This window comes from Panthera pardus, unplaced genomic scaffold (assembly GCF_024362965.1).
Source record: "Panthera pardus isolate Hobbes unplaced genomic scaffold, ASM2436296v1 HiC_scaffold_27, whole genome shotgun sequence".
NCBI classification, from domain to species: Eukaryota; Metazoa; Chordata; class Mammalia; order Carnivora; family Felidae; genus Panthera; species Panthera pardus.
The window spans coordinates 29137638-29158257 of record NW_026526843.1 but is presented as its reverse complement, the minus strand read 5'-3'; the positions used below and the strand labels follow the sequence as shown (position 1 = coordinate 29158257).

At 48.0% G+C, this 20620-nt stretch overlaps 1 protein-coding gene across 1 annotated transcript in view; it reads right to left on the bottom strand.

The window, feature by feature from the left end:
* The window catches only part of TMEM255A (transmembrane protein 255A), a 55950-nt gene extending 37753 nt beyond the window's left edge, over positions 1-18197 (bottom strand). Inside the window, 3 exon segments of the mRNA XM_019421845.2 lie at positions 1226-1288; positions 11205-11347; positions 17978-18197. Of these exon segments, the coding sequence (XP_019277390.2) occupies positions 1226-1288; positions 11205-11347; positions 17978-18035 (264 nt within the window). The 5' untranslated portion in view covers positions 18036-18197.
* Between the last annotated feature and the right edge of the window lie 2423 nt (positions 18198-20620).

Sequence of the window (20620 nt, the reverse complement as noted above, 5' to 3'; positions counted from 1 at the left end):
GCTTACAGGGGCAGGGGCAGGCGCTGCCTAAGCCTACCGTCTGCCCGTGTTGACCCTCAGAACTAGATGGAATCAGTGTTTTGCTTTCTTCAGGTGTTTGGGGGCAAAGAGGGGGGAAATAGCATGGCATTAAACTGCTCTCCCGGGCAAAATCAAATCAAAGTCAAGGCCGCCCTAAGGTTCTCCCTCCTCTACAGGCCAGGAGGAAATACTCATCTCCTTCAGGAGTTGTTCAGAAGCCTCTCCCCATAAATCTCACTTCACAGCGCTACAGAGAATTGGTAAATAATGGATGAACGATGTCATGAAATTGGCATTATCAGCTATGCTATGATCAGCTCTACAATTAAAACTCTCCCGTTATTTTGAATAATGTAAGCCCCAAGTGCAAACACAACAGGCAGGGGAGGCGGGGAGTCCAGGTGAAATGGAAGAAGAGAACTATGATCTCTCCCTTGAGGGCGATTCATATGAGAACATATGGTTAGAGTTCTCTGTCCCTGGAGCTATGACGTTATCTGATTAAACTTGCTGTTAAATAGACCCCATTATCAAAGTCTAGATGCCACAGAGGCTTGTACTGGGGGAGCCTAATCAGTCCACCATCTGACCACTCACCAGGCATCTTGATTTACAAGCCAATAAATCTACAATATGCTTGCAATTCGGTCCATACCAGGAAACCCAACAGCTTGCCCTTGTGGCCCCTGTTAGGACATAGAACTTTCTAAGTTTTACCTCCTGTTACATGTTCCTTCTTCCTTTGAACATTACAACACACTTAGCTTTGAAGTATGAGTCGTGGGAATACTTTAGGTTGGCTTCATAATTTTGTCTTTTGTGTGCCCCAAGTGTGACTTGTCCTCTTGATCTAAGTCTCCTAGATTGTAATACCCTAAAAGGCAGGAGCCCTCTGCAAAAACCTTCCCCAAAGGTTATGCATCTGAGAGGGAGGAGGAGAGCAAAGGGCAAGATCCAGAATATTCTATCTCTTTCACTTAAGGAGACCAACTAGGGCACTGAGGGAGCATCGGGCGAGATGAGAACAAGTCCCATACCACAGGGTCACTTTCGAACAAGTTCCCTGGAGGCTGAGGAGAAAAGGCAAAGGAGCAGTTACTTTTGTGGCCCAATGTGGGCAACCTTAGGAAGTGTGTTATTTAATTCATAAATATATTCAGCTTTTTCAGACAAAGAGTGTAATTCTATAGCGATGCAGACTTACCATCTGCCGTTTGTTCTCGACAAGGTTTGATCCGATGATTCCAAGGAACGATCCAAAGCCGAGCTGCAAAGCAACATGGCAAACATAGCATGTGGGAAGGTGGCCAGCCTGGCCACACGATCATTGTAGCTCCTGGATATGATTCAGGACAACGGAAAAGAACTGGGGTATAGATGCTAAAGCCACATGCAACTGTTACACAGATACAAGGTGTTCAATAAAAGTGCTTCCCCCACTATTTGCAAATTTTTTCCTCATAGAAATAAATCATACCTAAAAGCTACGAGTAAAGGTCAACCAGAGCGTTTCAGAGCCTGCCTATCTCAATGTCAATATCCATTACCTAGTGCGTGACTGGTGAGTCAGTAAGAGACATGTAACGGTGAAAAGCACACATTATATTCTGATCTGAATCTTTTTTTTTTTTTTGAAAAGAGGCCTTCTACTCTGATGCATGGATTACAAAATGAAGATTTGAAATAGCAATTTTCGATGCATCCGGCACACTAATCAAACCCAGGAAGTACTTTAGAAATCAGCAAGCACCTTAACCTAGACTTAAAAAAAAAAACCAACCCTATTTTTTGAAAGCTTGTATTTGTGGCTGACCCACTGCAATTTATGTTAGCACTTATTCACCTCTTCTTCCATCTCTGCTTCATTTATGGACAGAAAGCATTCATTAGAGGGTGAACAGAAATGGCAGCGTAAAACCCTGCGAAACAATTTCCCTGTCTAAGTGGATTGGATGATGGCTCAGTGTAGCGGGTCCCACTTTCCTCTCACTTCTGCCATTAGCGGACTGAGGTGGCCCGTCTCAGCTGAACACGATCACTAACGAAGGCTGCCGATAGGGGTAAAAACGGAAGAAGTAAAGAGTGGTGAGCATGGGCCAATAAATCTTAACACAAGCTCAGCAATGTAGCTGCGAGTCTCTTAACCTCACTAATGGTCCCGGTTTCCATCTGCAGCCTTACCATGGCTAACAGGGGCATCTATTTCAGTCTGAGGCCCCCCCAAGCCTTACACCTGTGGTTGGAAATCTAATGGCCTGGAGGGCGAGGCAGGAATGTGGTGGGCTGCCTGGGGGGGCTGGGTCACTGTCTCAGAAACCCAAGGATGAAAGGGAATGAAGGGAAGGAATGAATACAAGTTTCCAAGGACTCATTCTTCAGGGCCACTCAGCCAGCAACCCCTCTTGGGAAATAGAAGCCGAAGTGTATGAAGAGTATATCATGTGCCATCCAAGACTCTACTGAGAACATCCTCACTCAACAGGTAAACTATGGTAAACCATAGACAGGTAAACCATCTCCCACCTGTTCTTATTTATTTGTTTGTTTGTTTGTTTGTTTGTTTGTTTAGAGAGGGAGAGAGTGGGGGAGAGGCAGAGAGAGAAACTCTCAAGCAGGCTCCTCATGGTCAGCACAGAGCCCGATGCGGGGTTGGATCTCACAAACCACCGTGAGATCATGACCTGAGCCGAAATCAAGAGTTGGACGCTTAACTGACTGAGCCACCCAGGCGCCCCAACACCTGCTCTTAGTTTAAATGTAATTGAAATGTGTTGTTTTATACAGTATACTGATTAAAACCTGGTTCTCACACCAGCCTGGCTTCCTGCCCCAGCTCTTCCACCTTTGTTTGTGGGATCTTGAACAAACTGATTGGCTTCTCTAAACCTCAGTCTCCGAATCTGGAAAATGGGGACTAGAGTGGTGGCTATCTCGTAGGGCTTTTGCAAGCACAAACCAGGATGATACATTGAAAGAACTTAGCACAGTGCTTGGCACACAGTAAGTACTCAGGAAATATTAATTATTGTTCTAGTGATTATTACCATTAAAAACTTTTTTTAATGTTTATTTATTTTTGAGAAAGAGAGAGAGACAGAGCACGAGCCAGGGAGGCAGAGAGAGGGAGACCTGGAATCCCAAGCAGGCTCCAGGCTCTGAGCTATCAGCACAGAGCCCAACACGGGGCTCCATCTCACGAGCTGTGAGATCATGACCTGAGTCGAAGTTGGACGCTTAACTGACTGAGCCACCCAGGCGCCCCTGATTAGTATCATTTTTGAAGACATTTAGTTTCTGAGCAACTCTAACCCAATTTGAGCTGGAAAATCTTATCATTGCTTGCTGTATTTCATAACACAGCTTCATGTTTTCTCTTATCCACACCTCCAATATATTCCACAGCTTTTATTTTTTAGGAAGAATTCCATGAATAGTTTGTGTTCATGGCACTCTGGACCACTTGTGGAGACTGTGAGAAAATCAGAGGCAGTCCCTTACATGGAAAATAAGTCCTTTGACTGAGCAGCTTATCAGTTTCCACAGATATTCACTTAATGGTCTCCTGGACCCCAACAGCAGTCTTGACCTTCAGACAGGAAGCAAAAAACCTCGTCATTCCTGGCACTCTCAAATAACTCTGATGGTAGTGGCCAGGAAGAGGTGGGCTGAAGCCTTATGGAATTGACTGGAAAGACAAGGCACTTGGGACCGAAGTCCCAGGTTAGACAGTTACTTTATCCAGTTCCCTCCTTTTCTTTCCATTCCATTCTAATCCACTCCGATTCATTCAACTTTCCAATATTCACTAAGCACTTGTGCCAGATAAACAGGATGTGGTCCCTGCCCTCCAGGGGCTCCTAGTCCAGTGAAGGAGAGACAAACTGTGGGTTAAGGACCGCAGGCAACATATAAACATAGTGCTACAGGAGAACAGAATCATTCATTTTGTATTATATCCTTGGCTCTGCTATTTGTAAACTGTGTGACCTTGGGCTAGTTCCTTAACCACTCTGTGCTTCAGGTACCTCACTTATAAAATGCAAACCGTGATGGTAACTACCACACAGGGCTGCTGTGAGGATTAAATGAGATAAAGTATGTAGTGTGACTTCTACTAGGTATATACCCAAAGAAAACAAAAACACTAATTCAAAAAGATACATGCACCCCTCCATTTATCGCAGCATGATTTACAACAGCCAAGATATGGAGGCAATCTAAGTGTCCCCTGATAGACGAAGAGATAAGGGAAGATGTGGTATGTATACGCAGCCATAAAAGGGTGAGATCTTGCCATTTGTGACAACCTGGACGGACCTAGAGGGTGTTATGCTAAGTGAAGTAAGTCAGAGAAAGACAGATACCATATGATTTCATCATATGCAAAATCTGAAAAACAGAACACATGAATAAACACACAAAAAGCAGGGTCAGACCTATAAATACAGAAAACAAACTGATGGTTCCCAGAGGGAAGGGGGGGGTGTGTGTGGAGGATGAGCAAAATAGGTGAAGGGGAGTGAGAGACACAGGCTTCCAGTTACGGAATGAATAAATCATGGGAACAAAATGCACAGCGTAGGGAATACAGTCAATAATATTATAATAACGTCGTACGGTGACAGATGGTAGCTATACTCGTGGTGAGCACAGCACAATGGTTGAATCACTATGTCATACACCTGAAAGTAGCACAGCATTGTGTCAACTATACTCAAATAAAAGAAAACCTTTTTTGACAAAGTACGTGGTGTGGCTTGCATGAGGTAGGACGCTAAATAAATGTTAAGTCTAAGATTTCACAGAGGAGGAGACATTTTAACATGGGGTCAAAGACAGGTAGAGATCACCAGGCAGGGAACTACTGTCTTTTGAGTCATGCTGGAAGAATTCACTCACCTGGATGGCGGGCTGATGAACGCACCAGTGTTGCAAAAACTACCGTACATTTGAAAAGCATTTTAACTTAAAGCAACACGTGCCCTCCATTTTGGTCACAGTAACGCTGTGGAGTTCGGTGGAGCTGATACGACTCCCATTCGATAGATAGGAAAATGGTGGCCTAGAGAATTGTATGGACTCATCCCCTCTTATAGCAAGTTACTGACAGGGCCAGGAGTCCACGGGTGCCCCGACCAACAGCTGGTGTTCTTTCAGCCACACTGTGCTGCATTTGTGGTGTGTCAGTAGAATAGTGACTTTCGTCACTTCCCCTCCCTCTCCGGGAAAGAGGTTCCCTGCAAGGATGGAGTGAAAAATCCTATCTGAGGAAGAGCTGAGGGGTTGAAAATAAAAAGGGGAAAATCAACAGAATTTCCTGAAAGTGGGCAGCTACTTCTAATCGACTGTTTACTCTCCTGAGACCCCAGAAAGGGAAGCTCTTTGGCTATCCCTCGAGAACTGCAGGGAATCATGGCAAGTGTAGGCCTTTGGACCTCCATCTTGATTCCCCATTACCTGAATAAATAACCAATTTGCTTTGATTTGGCTGCCCTCCACTCGTTGAAGGAAAACACAAATCGTTAGACATCAAAGTCAGATTTAACGGCTCTTTTTGGACTAGGCCGATTCCCATTCACTGCACCGAGGCTCAGAAGGATTAGTCGTTCAATACATGTTAATTGGACATTACTCTGTGGCAGGCACCGTGCTATATCTGTGATTTGGAGGCCAGAAGTAGGGGTGGGGGATATGATACTACAACCAATGAGACTCACCCTCAAGGAGCTATAATTAGGTAAACTGGTCCACAATTCCTTCCCATAATCCTGAAATCCACAAAGCTCTTAAAAACGAAAGGTTGTTTTTTTTTCGTAACTAACTTGGTGGCAAAACCTTGAACTGATGTGAGATTATTTTACAATCTTTATCCACTTAGTATAAAAACTCAGTTTATTAGAGGAATATGAAAGTGCTTGATTATGGGGTTTTTCTCAACCCCCCTGGGATGTTAGATAATATAATATATGCACTGTATTATCCTTCTAAAATAAAAAAGAAATCTAGGGGCACCTGGATGGCTCAGTCCATTGACATCTGACTTCGGCTCAGGTCATGATCTCACGGTTCATGGGTTCGAGCCCCACATCGGGCTCGCTGCTGTCAGCCTGTCAGTGCAAGGCCCGCTTCGGATCCTCTGTCCCCCTCTCTCTGCCCCTCCCTCACTTGTGCTCTCCATCGCCAAAAAATAAATATTAAAAAAAAGAGGGGCGCCTGGGTGGCTCAGTCGGCTGAGCATCCGACTTCAGCTCATGTCATGATCTCTCAGTCTGTGAGTTTGAGCCCCGCGTAGGGTTCTGTGCTGACGGCTCAGAGCCTGGAGCCTGCTTCGGATTCTGTGTCTCCCCCCCCCCCCCGCACCCCTCCCCTGCTCACGCTCTGTGTCTCTCTGTCTCTCAATAATAAATAAATGTTAAAAATTTTTTTAAAAAATATTTTAAAAAAGGAAAGAAATCTAAATTTTCCAACACATCTGGCCCAAGGATTCAGATAAGGGATCGGGGACCTGTAAAAACAAAACTAAACGAGAATATGGCCCTACAGATGCCACAAAGCAGGATGTATTTTCCAGGAACCATGAGTAGGAGAAATCTATGGCGGGGAGTTCAAAGATGGCAGACGCCACTGTGGACGCCCGCGGTTGAAAAATGTCTTGCCTTGTCTTTAAGTTGGGATAGAACAGAGCATTTGGATAAACAGAGAGGAAACGCAGGGAGGACATTCCAGACCAGGGGGAACAGTGAAAATGACAGCAGCAAGGCAGAAAAATCCAAGTTGCGTTCAGGGCCATGAACTGACAGTTTTGGCAAAAGAGGGGGGAATGGGAGACCAGACCAAAGGCATCTTTGGAGTGCTGTGAATGACAAAACTAAGGAGGGAACAGGGAGCCAATGAAGGTTAGAACTTTACGGCATTACAAGTCTTATTTAGCAAATCCAGATTCAAGACCCATCTTTGAAATGTACCTTAGGGGTAGGAACTTTATTTTGGAATGATTTTATATTTTAGAGACATTTTCAACAAGAGGTGGACAAATTTCTCCCTAATTCACAATAAACTACAAACTTCTACCATCCAGAGCTCAGTATGTTTCCTTAGCATGCTTTAGTCTAAACTTTGTTGGATTTATCAAGAGTCTTTACATGTGAAGCTGAAGCCACATCTGCCTAAAGAAAGTTTCTGGGCCATTATTTTGAATGATCCCTGCTGTCTCAGTTTCCTACTATCCCACAGTAACTCTGATATAATTTTTCTATTAACTCACCCACACACACCCCCACCTTGTGAACGGGGCTGAAACTCCTCTTTTTTTTTCTCCTAAAGAAAACCCAGGCTGGCATGGGTCTTAGCAGTACAACTGGGGAGAGGGTACAAGAATGAAAGATTTCCATGCTGATCAGGTGGCCAACCCCATCTTGTGGGTTGCTTGGGAAACACATTTAAAGGCTTCATTCTCCCGGATCGAAGGTTAAAGTGTTACAGACAAGGAGCGCGCTCTCTCCCCTGCCCTTTTCAGCTTTATACAACAAGTGAGCCTCTTGCCTTTTTTAGGCCTCCGGTGTAGAAAGCTCACTGAACTCTTCTGGAATGGAATGTCTGGAACATTCGTGGATAGTAAAAATCCTAAACCAGTTTGTCTTTCTTCACCGATTTTAAGTTTTTAAAAAAACTGCGCCGTTCCGCTTGGACAGATTAGCACCTTTAAAGATGCATACATGCATGTGTGTGTCTTAGGATGCTGGCACCACATTCTAGCTCAGATCAAGTAGCTCATGACCTATTATAATGCACCTTGCTGTACAAGGGCACCTCGCTTGGCAAAATGAATATGCCCCAGAAAAGTTTCATGTGAGTTTGAGCTGTACAAATGTAATTATATTTTAAAATGCCCGAGTCTCTATATTTAAGTGAGTTGTATGTATAATAAGCCTTCTTTTAATGTAATAACTGCGCCCTAATTTGTCTGTTTTGAAATTTTGAATTCTCATTTATTGTTAAAGCATTTAACCCGCAGAGCTAACCCCAAAACATCAGAGTTCCAAGTAGCCTGAAATTTTTCACATTGCTATACACTGATCATTTATATTCAGAGTGACCAATTTTGCCAGTATGGAATCTTAAAATGCCTGGGTTTATTGCTGAGCATATTTTATTTATTGGGTTTTAGTCCTCCAAGTGGTTGCCGGTTCATTTGAATGAGGCTCCCCTGGGGTATTTAGTAAAATGCAGATTCAATTTGTATTACTTTTCCAATCAAAATTAGCTCATCAAAAGGAAATTCAGGTTCCTGGGCCATACCGAGCCTACCAAACCAGAATCTCTGGGGGCAGGGACCTGAGGTCTGCATTTCCCACAGCTTCATCTGGTCATTCTTCTGCACACCAAAGTAGGGAAACCACTGGCTTAGAGTTTATACAGTACCTACCTCTCTAATAACCAAACGGGTCAATGAGCGAAAGCATCCCACTCCCGGATAAATCTGGATTGTCAGGCACACGTTGTTTCAGAGGCCTGAGTCGTCACCGTATTTGTTACAACATGATTTGACCTCTAAACCCAAATGGATGTTTCTGCCTTTCGATCTGCAATCTTCCCCATTCACTTTCTATAATTAAAACCCATTTTAAAGAAACAAATCTACAGGAACTCTAAGAGCACATTTTTAAAGGGTAAACCATGGGGCACACTGTCTGTTAGGGATGGTTCTCCTCTTAACATTTCCATATTAGCTTTTAGTGAAACACACACACACACACACACACACACACACACACACACAGAGGCACGCACCCCTTCAACTACCCGAGCTTGCTGAACATCAGGTACTCGAATACCAACAATCATGCGCCCTCCTTCCTTTGTTAATGCATTCCAACCTAGCCACCCACAGGCAGCTATTCTACAGAGCAGGTTCATAGCCACTGTTCTAGAATAGGAGTTCCTACTCTTAAATGACAGGGAAAATACCTTTTCCTCACCCATGGGGAGTCTGACTCTTGGCTTTGAGCATCTGTTCATCCGTCAGAAATATTTTACAAAACGCAGCTACCTGAAGCACACAAAGTCACACAGACCCTATAAATTGCTTTTCCAAGCCACCAAAATGCAATCTTACCTCCCCCTTCCTCCTCGCCCCCCTCGCTTGTGCTTAAAAATAAAACCCAATTCTGCTGACAACTGGTTTTCTTGCCTCACCACAGGAAGTGGACCGGGTGAGTTCTCACATCACACATTTAACAGAGGGACACCTGCCCTTGGCTGGAGGGAGCCCTGCCTGCCTAAGAGTGGCGAAGGAACTTCCCAGGCAGCCTGTGGGAGGTGGGAGGCATGTCTGGCGCCAGCCAGCTAGGGCTATTGAGGAGGCTGACTGTGGAATCCGTGGCCTAGGCAACCCTCGTCAGGCTTGGTCACTCGCAGCAGCTTGGGCTTGTCAAAGACATCCATCTTTAATCCTTTCCTCTCCCTTGACTTCTCTCTCCAACCCCACCTCTTCAAAAAAAGAAAAAAGAAAAACAACAACACAAACACATCTGACCTCTTTGCTGTACTAACTATACATAAAAGAACCATCCTAAACTTCCAAACTTCCTCCCTGTTCTCTACAATCACTTACAATTGACAAGTTATATAATTGATGGTGAAAATATGACCCTACCTCTAGGGTTAGGCTTTTGGGATCAGCAGCCGTGTGTGTGTCGATCCAAATGAGGCTCATGTTTGTTTTTGTTTCTCTTCCCTCTTCTTTTCCCCAGATTTATTGAAGTATAAATGACAAAAGAAATTGTATCTATGTCACGTATACGACACGATGATTTGCTATAAAGTGAGGCTTTGTATGTCAAGAGTTCGGTGGTTTCCAGAGCGGAGCCCACGCACCCTGGTGATGGATACAACAATCCACTGATGTACACTAAGAAACTATTTGAACTCTTTTTTCCTATTTATTGTTTATCTAAACTAGTAAGAGAAATTAAGGGGTACAAATATTCAATAAACAGACTGTCACTGGCGCCCTCCCCCGGTGTGAATGTCAGATAACAAGGTCAGCCGTCTTGCAGGGAGGAAAAGGCAAGATCCCAGCAGCAACCAGTTGATGGCGGGGCTTTTGACGTGTGCCCGGACTGCGTTATCTAGCTTTAACTAAACTTGGTCCCTATCAAATGGACAGGTGGTTTGGAAAGGCTCCTGTTGAGAAACCGCAAACTGAAGATGACCCTAATAATGTAAGTAAGCAGAAGCGAGCCACAAGAAAATGGCACAGTTGACACTTGTCTCGGGATGAGCTTTTTGTCAGCTACGCAGTGGGATCGACATTAAAAAAACAATGACGCCACGCTGTATGGTGACAGACGGCAGCTACGCTTGCGGTGAGCACAGCATAACATGGAGAGACGTGGGCTCACTATGTCGTACACCAGAAAGCAGTGTGATATTGTGTGTCGACTCGACCCCAATTTGAAAATTTCCAAAAATGATGCCCACGGTAACGTAATTGTACCTGATAAGTCAGCCAAAACTGTTCAAAATGATCTAGCGGGCTACTTGAAATAAGGATTCATAGCCACTACCTTTAATGACCGACTTCACGCGAAGTGGATGTCATTCTTTCAAGTTAGCATGAGGATAATAAAAGTTATTTCTTTTGAATCTAATTCTTGAATTTCCATGTCTGTATGTTTTAGGAACATGTATAAAACCTGTAAATGGATAAATATACCTATCTTAGAAGTAAATGTTCCACATGTGTTTCCTGGTAGGAATGCAGGCTCACTTTGGAGGTCAGCGGTGACGGTCAGAGTGTCAAGCCGTCGTCAGGTTTCAGGTAGGGTCAGGTGACGCCTGTTATACGTGGGAAAGCAGGTGCCCAGAGAGAAAGGGACCTTAGCCTAAAGCTAACCCTGCTGGTTGGTGACACCTCGTAGACCAGAAAATCAAGGGCTTAAAGGGCGAGGTGACTTGCTCAGCAGCACACTGCTAATTAGGGACACAGCTGGGATTCCTCTGACTCTCAATCCAGTGCTCTTAACGGGCCCAGAGTTTCCTCTCTGTACACATACAGAGAAATATACAGGAGGAAACCTGAGCAAACACTGGAAACTCAGACAATCAAAAACCCTCCGAGTAGAACCCGAAAGACCGCAGCCAGCAAGCCCCTGAGACCTACCTAGGCCTTTTATACTTACAATAACTCCCGGGTAATAACCTCCGACGGTCACATTCTGGGTCCTGGTGGTTGCGGCAAGGCCCACCGTGAGAATCAACACCGACACAATAAGCAGAGTCACGGTGACATAGATGGAGTTTCGTTTCCTTCGATTGAAGGCTCCTGAAAGCACACAGAGAAACTGAAGTGGTTCATTTTGGCCGGAGAAGGGCACGGACTTACAGGGAAAAATCACTGGGAAGGTCTTCCTTTCCTACCCCAACTGGTAGCTGGGGTTATCTCTGGGGAGGGGAATTATGGGGAAGGGATGGAGCTTCCGGTATTTTGCAATCATCAGGTGCCACGTTTACAAGAAGAAAAAAAAAAAATATATATATATATATCCGGTTTGAAAATGAACAGACGGCATCTTAGCAGTTACATTAAAAAAAAAAACCCACAACAAATTTTGTGCTTTTGCCATTCCATGAAAGATGTGTCGTACCCACTTAGTAGAGTGTTTTTTAAGGCCAAATTACAAGGCCTATGATAAATGGGAAGTGTACGCATGGAGGCATTAAATGAAAATATTTTAAAGCCAAAATGCAACTAAGAAGGGTTATTTTTTTATAAGCCGGAGATATGAAATTTCATTTTCAGTGTAAATATCACAACCAAGCCAGGTACTGGGATTCTTTTTTTCACTTATTTCTGACATTTGCCACCTCGTGTATAAACTTTAAAATGGTGTGTTGGCAAGATTTGTCACATAACAAATGTGTGTAATAAAGTAAGTGTTTGGAGGCCATTAGTCCACAAGGATATATATCGGGGGAGGTAGATGGGGAAGATTATAACTTACACACATTTAGGCCTATGTGAGGGTGACATAAATATTATAAATGACAAGAAACCCGTTCTCCTACTCAGTGCTTATCAGACACGATAGCGCAAACCAATATTTTTTTTTTCCGAAAACAGGCTTATTAAGTCAGATAGAAAAATGGTATCGAGACTCGCTTTTGAATATAATTTTTTTGGAAAGGAATCGAGCACCGCTCCGCGCGCCGCCGTTGTTTCCCCAGCGAGGGGAAGGGACTCCCCACGGGGACCACCGGGGATGAGTTCTCACCTCTGCGTTCCGGGAAACCAAGCAAGTGGGGGGAATGGTAGGGGCGTCCAGTTCTCTAGTGGGAAGGATGAAGCGGCGGGGAGCCTTACGATGGGGGTCACCCACCCATGTGGCTTGGCTGGCGTTTAGGGGCCCAAAGAGGCCCCCAGAAGCCGCTCCCAGGACCCCACCGTCCCGGGAGGCCTCACTTCGGCCTCAGGGCAGCAGCCGCCTCTGAAGCCGCCCAGACCGCACCACTGGGAGGGAGAGGAGCGGGGACGAAGGACGGGGGAGGGAGGCGAGACAAGCAGCGAGACCCCGAGGCCAGGAGGGCAGAGGGCAGGGCTGTGGCCGGGCCCGCGCAGCCCCCAGAAGATCCGCCCTCCCGGGTGGACGGAGCGCGCCCCCCCCCCCCCCCCCCGGGTTCGCTCCACCGTCCATCTTGTCTTCCCCGGGGCCGTCCCCGCCGAGGGCTCCAAGGGAGGTGGGAGGGGCCGGCGGTCTCCCCTGACGTCAGCCTGGAAAGTGAGCGACGTGACTCATCAGGGTCATTTCTAATGCGATCCCGCTCTAAGACACATTGCAATGTAGAAGGGGCTGGAGCGCTTGTAGGCACCCCGATCTCGCCCTGGGAGGCGAGGCAGGGAGACTTGGGAGATGAAGGCTCCTCTCCAGTGGGGCCCGAGTCCAGCCTCCACGGGGAAGAGCATAAGGGACCACTGGGGACACCTGTGACATCAGGGCCCTTCGTGAGAGAGGGCTATTTGGGAAGCAAATGGCGGGCTGACTGGTGGAAACACCGAGAGCAGAGCTGCGGACTGCGGGGGGGTGGGGGGGGGCTGGTGAGGGGGGCAGGATTTATTTTCTGTTCGCCCGGAGGTTAGTTAGCCTCCGTCTGGATCTCGAGGGGTTCCTTTAAATGAGTGTCTAAACCAGGGTCCTTGAGTCTGTTTGTTGATAGACGCTTCCCGGTGAACGAGGGGCTCTAACATAAACCTACCTACCTCGCCTTCCATTCCGTCTGCCTTCTTGTCGCTCACCCCATCTGAGCCCTCCCCTGCCTCAAATTAGCAAAACACAGTGAGGAAACATCTGGAGCCGCCAGCGGTACCTTTGTGACGCACGAAAAGTGTCTCAACACCTCACACAGAAAACATATAACTTTAGAGACTAAACTGAGGGAGTGTGTGTATGGTCTTTCTAATTTTTTTGGTATCACTCGCCTGCCCACTCCTTCCCTGCCAAGTGGCTTTAAATCCTATTCACAGCTCTTGGGTCTCCTTTGCAAATATCACTCTAGCTCTTAAAAGCACAGGAGCCAGGTCAGAAAAGTGACTCAGCAAACCACATGGTGTCATTTGAAAATGTATTTTTTTTTTTTCTCCTGCTCGAGAACCTGAATTGAAAATCCAGTCGGTTGAGAAACCCAGGCAAAGATCCTACAGATTTCCAGGGGCCTTGCCTCCAAATAGGATTTGTTTTGAAAAGTCCCATGAAAACTCTCTCATCACTAGGTTGAATATCTATTCTCTGTCCCCCCTCCCCACACCCTCCCCCAAGCCACTCCCTACTTTACACTATAAGGACTATAATTGTGAAAGATGAAATTATTTCTAGTTGTACTTGGGGAGTTGACCATCATAAGGAACTGCGGGGTGAATGCTTTTGAAAAGTGAAGAATCACCTCTCCATTTATCTTTAGTGTCAATTTGACTTAAAAGTCACATCTGCTTAGAGCAGATGAACGTTCTCTGAACGTGTGGTCCAGGCTACTAAAGGTAAACTGTTTCCGTTTAGGACATATTCCTGGTGGTTGTTTCATTTTAGAAGGAAGCCCTATTCTTATTAGGGTACAGTTTTGGGGCCTGCCCTAGATGTTCCCGCGAACACAGGAACATCTGATTCCGACTCTGTTTAGTTAATCAACATATCAAAAAACTTCGGATACCAGGAGGTACTTAAATAAAGCAGGAGGTACCAGAAAACAGTGCCTATCGTAGTGGTTGATACTTAGAGAGCAGTCAATACTTGTTGAATAAACCAGAGGCAACATATCAGAATGTCTTCCCTTCTAATCAAAAAGGCATGCGGGGAATTGTGTGAATAAATATAAGCTGTGTTCATAGAATTGATTTTTTAAATTAGGGTATACCTGACGGGTCCCCAGAACTAAAAGCCTCTGGTCAACTAATGTCACAAAACCCCAATGTCTCTCACTAGCCCGACGACTTGGCGCCCAGTAGATTTCTGTTTAAACAACGACAACCACCCCTGCAACCAAGAGCAGTGGGAGAGTCTGAAATCCCGTCATGGGCATTGCCTGCCCCCCTTCCGCCCCCAGCAGCTTCCCTGCAGAGCTACTGCGGCCCTCCCTCTCTGCAGTGCCCCACCTCCACCCCAGATTCCTGACGACCAGGATACTCAGCTCTAGAAGCGCCCAATTATTTGCTGCCTCCACCCTTCCAGATACAGCCTGGTTTCCCCCCTGGTCAGATCCCCCACCTGCACTGCGGTCTTTGAATCTGAGTCCCTCCCCTCCCCTAAAACCTGCTCAAAACTAACCTCCTCCAAAAGTTTTCTTACCAAGCTCACTCTATTCTAATCGCTCATTATTTCATGTCCCTGAATTCCTGTGTACCTTACTCAATACATGTATCAATGGTAAATTGATTACCCTTGTAAATTGGGGGTCTGGCACACAAGTCATATGACAAATCCAGGTCCAAGATTGTGTATATGACAGGAACGAAGATGTGGGTTGCCAGAAGGTGGGATGATTGTCTCTGCTTACTCCTGTTTTACCTGTACGAGCTCTTGATGACCCCCTTGATTATAGGGTGTGTAATCGCTATCGGCGTGCAGCAAGGACAGGGGCCCAGTAGTCTGTCCTATACACCATGTTGTTGACGACTGGCTAATTTGGAAGGCTCATCTTTTGAACCAGTTAGGATTTGCTTACCTGAGTCAGTTTTGCCACACAGGGAGGGTCCCAAGAAGTCCCAGCCTTGCACATCGGTGGAAACAGGTGCCTGCCCATGCAAGAGCCTCAAGGCCGCCAATCTCCCAAACATTTTCTTAAGGGTGCTGATATCCTGCGTCCCGCCCCCCCCCCCCCCCCCGTCCCCACCCCGCCTCTGGCAGTTCTTTGATCAGAGATGTCCCAGGTCACTGGTGAATTACAAATGTGTTATTTGGGAGAGGAGTGCCGGCTGTAGTAGAGGTGCCTTAGCGCCTGGGGGCGGTGTTGCCAAAAGGGAGAAGGGGGTTTGCTGGAAGGGGATGCAGGGGCGCTGGAGTCAAATTACCATCTTCATATTGCCAAGCGCCTGCTCTGCTCCAAGCCTTGTACTAACCGTTCATCCCCAGGCAGCCAGCAAACGTAGATGCAGGCACCTTGGTGCAGTGTGTGTCTTAAATTTTACTGTTTGGGCTGCAGTTGTGTCTTGCCTGCAGAGGGAATCCCCTCAGAAATGCTGCCCCTTGGGGGCTGAAACACAACCCCCCCACTTCCACCCCCCCACCCCCCATGCAAGGGAAGGTGGCGTTGCCAGAGCTGAGTTAAGTGGGAGTAGCTCCTAAATAGCCTAGACGCTGATTCAGGCCTGGGTTGTGCGGGACCCGAGCCAGGGAACTCCGGGGAGACTCCCCTGTCCAAACTGGAAATCCAGGGTTACCACTCGACTCAGGAATTTGCTAGTGCCCTGGGTCTGCAGACTTTACAAAGCGGGATGCGTGGAGCAGGCTCGCGCGTCTATGAGGGATCTAGGATTCTTTTCCCCGCAGTGTAGAGTCTGGGCTGGGAGAAGCCCACTCAGCTTCTTGTTGCGCAGACCTTTCGGGAAACGCCAAGATTGGCTGAGGGCCCCCGGGAGCCCAAGAAAGAACTCTCTTCATCTTGTTTCCCAGCCCACAGAGCCATGTGCCAAGTAGCAACGTTTTAAGCCCTGGGCCCCTAACCTGCCCACTCCCCCACTGGCAGACGGCCAGACGCGGGGGCGAGCTTTGCAGGTGGTTGTGGCCCACTGCGGGAATGGGCGCTGCGGGCCCTCGCACTCTTCCACCCAGCCCTCCCTGGCGCAACAGTCTGGCGTCGGGGAGCCAGGGGCTGCGCTGGCGCCACAGCTGGCCAAGGTGAGGAGTGCATTCTGTGTGCCTGTGTGCGCGTGCGTGTGTGTGTGTGTGTGTGTGTGTGTGCGTGCGTGTGTGTGTGTGTGTGGTGTTAGAAAGACAGCTGGGGGGAGTCTGGTACTGCTGGGTTCTGGATTCGGACCCAAGTCCTTGGCCTCATTTGGACCACGTTGCAAATGACTACACCCTCAAAAATAAAAAAAGAGCAAATTCTCATACTGCATATGCAAAACCATTGAAAATACGAATCTTCTCACCATCTAGGAGATGACACTTTCTGGGGTCCCTCCGGTGAACGAATTCTGTGGAGACCGGGCCTTCTGCAGGCAGTAAGGAGCTCACACAGGGGGTTCAACCCTCTCCCCGCCCCCTCCTTTTGAGATGTTCCCGCAAATTCATCGGAGAAGACCTGAGCAGATTGGATGGCAGGAATTCGGGACGGAGGAAATTTGCAGAATGTAAAGTATGTTGGCAAGAGATAATTCGATTATGTTAAAGTGTACCCGAGGCGAATCTTAAGATTAGGTGGGATCATGGTTTGACAATCTCCTCCCGTTCTCCTGGGCTCCAAATTAATTTCTCCGCCCAGTGAAATCATAGGGCTTGGGAAGGTGCCTAACAGCTGAGGGGGACTGGGTTTGTGTTTTGTTTGTAACTACCAAAAAGCAGCTTCGAGGGGCAGCCAAGTTGGTGCCTGATTTGATGAGCTGTCCCCCAGGTTTGATGAGGAAAAGTGTTGAACCAAATCAGGCTAGTGGGTCTCCCCCCCCCTCCACTCCACCCCGAGAGGGAAAGCGCTACTTCAGAAGATGCGCGGGCTCGCGCTCGCTCTTTCTTTCTCGCGCTCTCACTCGTCTCTACCCCCCCCCCCAACCTCTTTTTTCACACTCACGCACATTCCGTGCATTTGGAGCAGAACAGGAATCAAATTCAAGGAATGTTGATCCTGCCGCTGCAGACTGCAGGGCTGGGCTGTCTTGAGTGATTCCTTAGGAATTCCCCTCCCGCGAACCCCCCTCCCCCCCCCCCGCCCATCCCCCAGGGTTGCGCAAACCCCCCCACCAGCGAGGTGCAAGTCTGCCCCCACCACCACCACTGCAGCTCTGAATTTCTGGGCAGCTTCGACAGAGTTGGGAGGGGGCGAGGACTCTGCTTCTCCTAATTGTCGTTAGTCGTGAGCTCTTAGAAGTGACGGGGACTTTGCAAAGAGGGAGCGTCGAATGGAAAGCGAGGGCGCAGGTTGCAGGGAAGTGTTTGGATCTCCAGACAGCTGGAATTTACCACCAGCTGCAAGTCTGTCGGCGCCCGCACACAAACACGCACACACCCGCACTCCGGGGCAGGGATACTCCGACGCAAGCTTGGCGCTCCAGTCTCCGCGCGTCGCCCCCGCCCCCGCTGGGCCGCTCCCCTGGGGCTCTGGTCGGCGACCCAGACGGAGGGGAGCTCGGACCCCCTACCTGGCCCCGCTTCCCGCTCCCCGGCTCTCGGGGGCGGCCGGGGCGCTTGTGGTCCAGAGGGCAGCGCACTCACCCCAAGCTGCCGCCGCCCCTAGGAAGGGCGGCTGGACTTACCCATGGAATCGGGCAGGGACATGTCGCTGGACCGCTGCTGAGTCAGGGACTGATGCATGGTGAAAGCTGCCCTGTGGCCCCGGCCCCCGAAGCTGCTTCACGCGCCCCCGGCTCAGGGCGCCCCGCAGAGCATCCTACTCCGCGGCTGCCGCTCCCCGTCCCTCCAGAGAGCAGAGAGAGACTGCCTCTGGTTGCGAGCTGCAGCCCAAGTGCCGCCTCCCCCTCCCTTCCCCTCTTCTCCCTCCCTCCTCTTCTGCCTCCCTCTGCTCCGGGAGGCAGCAGCATTGGCGGTCCGAGCGGCGGCGTGCGCTTGCGCAAGACCCCCCCACCCCTCCCCCTCGGCCCCCCCATCCTAGTTATCCACCTCCCAGCCTCCCAAGCCAGACAGGGAGCCGTTTTAGCCCCTTGGGGCCAGGGCTGCGCAGAGAAAGAGGGGGAGGCTACAGCCTGGGGCCAACCGGCCTTCTCTGTAGTTTGGAGAGAGGGTCTTGGGCAAGCATCCTGTTCTAGGATTTATAACTGGGGAGGGGGCAGAGTCAGAGGCTCAGGGCTGATGAATACACACACACACACACACACACACACACACACACATACATTCACGCGCGCGCGCACACACACACACACACATTTGTGCAGGTTTGGTCTTAGTGCTTCCAGAATGACATAATGGAGCTGGAGATGATCCAGAGAAGGGCCACTCTACAATCAAGGGGATGGGGGAGGGTAGAGGGGGCTGCCATATGAAGATAGATTAAACAAACGCAGACTCTTTAGTCTAGAAAGATGAAGGCTGGGAAGGGATGTGACCAGCGTGTATAAAATTATGCAGAGATGGAGAGAGGGAACACAGCCTTATTCACCAGATCTGAGAATTCTAGAACCAACAGCCCCCTAAGAGCTAGAAGGAGTTTCAGCTAAAGCAAATATGACTCGGCATCAGCACCACCCCGGTTTGTGCTTCTGGTCAAGATGCTTTTATGTCGATGATCTCATTTTCTCATCACAAGAGCCATGCAAGGCAGGAAGAGGAAGTATCGATACTCCCATTCTACAGATGAAGAAACTGCATCTCCGAGAAGGGATGAACACTTCCTGCAGCCACTAGGCCAGTAAGTGGCAGAGGTGGGATTTGAACATAGATCTGTTGGACTCCCAGGTTAGTGCTCTTCCTGTGGTGGCAGCTGAAAAGAAATATTACTCTATATAGCATATTGGAAACCTAAGTAACTCATTAGCCCTAAGAAGGGCAACAGGATGAAAACACAAGGAACTGTGGAAAGAATGAACAAGCCATGCCTGCCAGAATCCACTGGGGGGATTGCTAAGGGAAACTGAGGGTGAAGTGTGAATGGCCCTGATCTTGGAGGACAGCAGAGTCCTTCCCAACCAGTCCTTCCAGACCCCACTAGACCCCAGTCACTATGTTGTCAGCCCAGAGGGCGGTTTTGAGGTCTCGAAACAGCAGCAGAACAGAATGAGGCCAGAAAGTGAAGAAGACGATAACAGTGGCAAGTAGGCCCCCGTGGGTCTGGCCTCTTATGGAATTTATCTGTTTTCCCATTTGAAGGCATCCATTCTGTCCCCGTGAGAGCTCCCAGGTTCTGATCACCAGGCCTCCTTCCAACCACCTCCCCTGATGATTGTGACAACACTCTTTCCCGGTCCTCCCGCCAAAACAAACAAACAAACAAACAAACAAACAAACAAGTAAAAAACTCTTCCTGAGAGATGGGATGAAGACGAGAACTTGGTTCTTTCCAGCTCTGGCTTGCTAATCCACTGCGAGGCCTTCTTTCCTTATCCACCAAATGGAACCAAGGGCCCTTGCCCTTTCCCATCTTCCAAAGGAAGAAAAGACACTTCCTGAAGGTTAAAAAGGAAGCCCTTTGTAAAGAACTTGGGCACCCCAGGGGCCAGGCTGAATGCTGTGTCAGGTATTATTAGCAGCCTTAGGCTATAGATGTGGTTTAGAAATGTGTGAGATATGTCCCAGATAGAGACAAGATGCCCACTGGTGTAGAGGTGTGTGTCTTAGGCATGCTTGGCTTGTGTCAATCTCCATATGCTCCACAAAGGCAGAGAGAGGAGAAGCCCTGTGTTTATACTCTTGCCGTGTTTGTCCTCAGTTGTGTTTACTTACCTCTCCCCACCCCCTTCGCTCTAAATATCTCATACATTACATGTGAAGGTCTCCTGCAACCAGCCTTGGTTTCTCAGGAGTACTTCATAACTAACTGATTTTGTTTCTGTGAAAGTAGCCTTGAAGAAAAGAGGGTTTATACGGGCTGGAAAAGACGGCTTTGCACATTCTCTAGAGATTTTGGCTCCCCTATGGCAACCACACGGCTGGAGATCCCTAAAGAAGCCAAGTAGAAACTTGTCACCTTGCTGGTTTCGATGGACAGACTGAGGTCTTTTCACTTTAGTGCACTGCCTATCGATTGACCTTTATAATCAAAGCCAGAAATGAGTGAGGTACCCTTAAGGCGGGGGAGCTTGCTTTATCCACATCTGTATTCCCGAAGCCTGCGTGAAAATTAAAAGCTATTTTAAAAAGTACTAGAGGAGGTAGCTACTTAAAAGAACTTGTACACTGTGTATTTCCTTCATACGGTCTCTTGGGGAACCTTATGGGACTTG